A 3748-nucleotide genomic window follows, 5' to 3' on the forward strand; every position below is an offset into this window, starting at 1 on the left:
GTAAATAACAGTAAAATGTGAGCTTCCAGAATTCCCAACGTACAACAGCACACTGAAATGTAATAAAGAGGCGTGATATTATTAAACGTACAGCCTTTAAAATGTAAAACATACAAAAGTTATAAAATACATAAGTTTATCACTTTGTGCCACGTTTTATTAGCAATTAAAAAGGAATAGTTTTAATTTAATATGCATTGTTAAATAAATATACAATGATATAATATACACTTTCACAAGTTCTACTAAAATAATAGTTTTAAAATATTCTGCATTTTAATTATAACAGAAAATGTTATTGTTAATGTTTACAGAATAATAATAATAATAATAATAATAATAATAATAATAATAATAATAATATAAAATATGTAATAATAAAAATTATTATAAAAGTTATAACATGTAATAAACCCGCTTGTTGTGATTCTTTATAGTTTACACTTATTGAAACACGGAGACCAGTCTGATCTGATGACTGATGAAGATAATGGCAGAGAATAGGTGTGCGCGTGAACACCCACAGCAAGATTCAAATTGGGTGGGTATCACGTGCCAGGGAAGAAAAACAAAAACAAACAAAAGACACAAGTCTTCTGCATCAGTTCCTCTCTTTATTAACAGAAGTGCAGTCTCTCTCTCTCTCTCTCTCTCTCTCTCTCTCTCTCTCTCTCTCTCTCTCTCTCTCTCTCTCTCTCTCTCAGTGCAGCTCTATCGGTCCCGAGCGCAGCGACTAAAACGCGCGCGCTCACCGACCACAGAAACATTTAAACAAACATTAGATTGATGACAAACAACATCACTATTACAAACTATATACAGATTTAAATACACATATTACAGAGGAGTCCTCCTGGGTTTTACAGACAGGGAGCAGATCAGAACCGGACACAGAACACGAACAGATCCACTGCGCGCACAGCACGGACAGCAAGCGACTCCACAGCCTCCCAGTGTGGACTACAGCAATCACCAAGGACAACACCACTGGACAAGTGCACAGACAGGGCTGCGTGTGTGTGTGTGTGTAAACAGCACAAATGCTAGAAAAACATAAAGGAAAGAAAGACTGTCTTTTGTGTGTGGGTTAAAGTTATGGTTGGTTTTAGGTGACTCTCTCTCTCTCTCTCTCTCTCTCTCTCTCTCTCTCTCTGTGTGTGTGTGTGTGTGGGTGTGTGTGTTTGGTTGCCTTCCAGCTTCATACTGTAGGCCATCCTTCAGCTGCATGAAATATACCGATTTAAACCTACAATAACATTAAAGGTTTAATTCTACAAGTGTCTTAACACTCTCTAGAACCCGACTAAAGCAGCCTTTATTGTACGGCTACTGACTCTTTATTATTCTTCTATAAACTTGTTATTAGCTGTTTAATTAGATTTAATTTTTGGAGACCCATAGTTCTATATATATATATATATAGTGTATGTGTGTGTGTGTGTGTGTATGTGTGTGTGTCTGTGTGCTTCCTCAGGACAGCAGAGAGTCTATTCTGAAGGGATGGTAAGGAAGCTCTCGCGGAGCGCCGTATGGAGGAAGACAGGGCGGCAGTGCGCACAGGAACGCCGGCTGTGGCGTGAGAACTGAGAGAGGCGCGTGCAGCGTGGGGCTGCTAGCGAGCAACGGCATCGCGCAGTGTGAGGCCAAAGAGTCCTGTAATGCAGAGCCGCAGTGCGACGTCACTGCCGGGTAGTCCTCCGCGCGCCTGTACGACGGCTTGTAGGGCTGGCTGAGGATGCTCTCGATGGCGAAGGGGCCGGTGAAGCGCTCGCGCGGCCCCTCGCTAAAGTCCCGGGACGTGGGCTTCTTGGCGATGCGCTTCCTCCGTCGCCGGAAGACTCCATCCGCGAAGGTGTACTCGCTGCGCGGGTTCAGCATCCAGAAGTTGTCCTTGCCCCAGGGGCGCGAGGGGTCGCGCAGCACCTTCACGAAGCAGTCGTTCAGCGACAGGTTGTGACGCACGGAGTTGCGCCAGCCCGTGTAGCTGCCGCGGAAGAACGGGAAGCGCTTCATCAAGTACTCGTTGATCTCGGCGAGCGTCAGGCGCCCGGAGCTCGAGTCTCGGATGGCCATGGCGATCAGGGCGATGTAGGAGTACGGCGGCTTCGGCCTGCGCGCGTACGCCTTGGGCTTGCCGTCCGTCGCTCGCTCCGGTGCCGGCTCTGCGGGCGCCGGTCCTGGTTCTGCTGCTGCCGTGATCGGGCTGCAGGCGGCGAAGTCCCCGTCCGAGCCCAGCTCCTCTTCCGTGGACAGCGGAGAGTCCGGCGGAGTCACGGAGACCGAGAAAACCTCCAGCTTCATGCTCCTCTCATCCGCGGGGAGAGGAAATCAAATCGGGAGCGCGCGCGGTCCTCCAGGGACAACTGCATGCAGGAGACTAAGGGGAGGATATATAACGTGGAGCGGGAGACCGGGGGACGCCTATGAAAAGGGCGGGGCTTAGCGCGCCTACCTGCCGGAGGTGGACAGCATCCCTCAGGTGTTTGACACTTGGTCCTCAGTCCGCTCTGAATGTTGGGGCTGCTCTAGATGGTCACAAGCAAATGACCTGCTCTCATACAAATAAAACAGCTATTGTTCATCATGTTAAATCAGAGAACCCCATTTCACTCTCTACAAGGCTCCAATAAAAAGGTCTGTTTACAACATTTTCTTTTATGCAAACAATGTAAACATTTAAGAGATGTACAGTACACACTTAGAAAGGTGCTGAGAACTACTGCCACTGTGCATATGATCTACATTATTATTATTATTACCCTGAAGAGGATGTTAATGTTCTTACAGGAAACATATTATACCTCTTTTCAACAAGTGAACACACTTCCAGGGTCTTGAAATGTCTGTGACATGCTTTGGTCAGATTACCACAAAGATCAAACATCCCAGCACCATTCCTCCCTGTCTAAACATGGTGGGGGCGGGGCGCTTGTGGGTGCTGTTTATTGGACGATTGCTGGGTTTGATGGGAGAGGGAGAGAGAAGTCCTGAGACAGGGGAATGGAGGCAGCTAAGGTCACTCAACTTTGACCAAATATCACAGAAAAACAGGACGTTTGTTGGGGGATCATGTGACACAATGGAATGTGATGAATTTGCTCTAGAACAAGAACAAACCAGTGTCCAATCACCATGGTCCAGTTTGATTTCAGACCGATCTGAAGCCCTTCTTTTTCATCTCTCTTCAGGAACTGAACTGACGTTCATAAACTGAAAGCAGTTCTGCAGCAGCACAACACTGAAGAACGGGGAAGTGTTTTGCTGGCATTGTGTGTTTGGACAGATGCCACGCAAGCAGTGTGGACAGGTGAGAAACACCCAGGGTGTGTGTGCGCGAGGGGGTGTGATAATTGTACAGGTGAGTGCAGTTTCTCAGGTCATTGGCAGGTCAGACAGTTCTTGGCAGAGCAGAGAGGTGAGAGGCTGCAGAAATATTTCTGTAAATGAAAGACCACATGAAAGACACGTGGACACGGAAAGGGTAATCTTTAAATGCTTTAAATCTTTACACTTTACTGTCCCCTCCACCCCAATACTACAGCCCCTGCTACTCTCCATACACAAAAACACATACAGCTCAGCCACATTGCTCTACCTTTGGTTTGGCTATAGTCACAGACCACTAACAAGCACCCCCCCCACACACACACCCCTCCTCCACCCCACACCCTGACTGCATTCCTTTGTGACACTTTTCTTAACATCTTACTGAAGACAGTGTAAAGTTAGTGAGTTCCTCGCGTGCCAT

General features: G+C 47.0%; 1 protein-coding gene across 1 annotated transcript; it reads right to left on the minus strand.

Annotated features, from left to right (window-relative positions):
* Nucleotides 1–553: 553 nt before the first annotated feature.
* Nucleotides 554–2372, minus strand: foxq1b (forkhead box Q1b). The gene has a single exon (XM_066677626.1). It carries the CDS (start codon nt 2299–2301, stop codon nt 1471–1473), a length of 831 nt encoding a protein of 276 aa, XP_066533723.1. The 5' UTR covers nt 2302–2372; the 3' UTR covers nt 554–1470.
* Between the last annotated feature and the right edge of the window lie 1376 nt (nt 2373–3748).

Source organism: Hoplias malabaricus, chromosome 7 (assembly GCF_029633855.1).
Source record: "Hoplias malabaricus isolate fHopMal1 chromosome 7, fHopMal1.hap1, whole genome shotgun sequence".
NCBI classification, from domain to species: Eukaryota; Metazoa; Chordata; class Actinopteri; order Characiformes; family Erythrinidae; genus Hoplias; species Hoplias malabaricus.

Bases quoted from the DNA above. Each gene is read 5' to 3' on its own strand.
- foxq1b (XM_066677626.1), bottom strand. From the start codon at position 2,301: ATGAAGCTGGAGGTTTTCTCGGTCTCCGTGACTCCGCCGGACTCTCCG.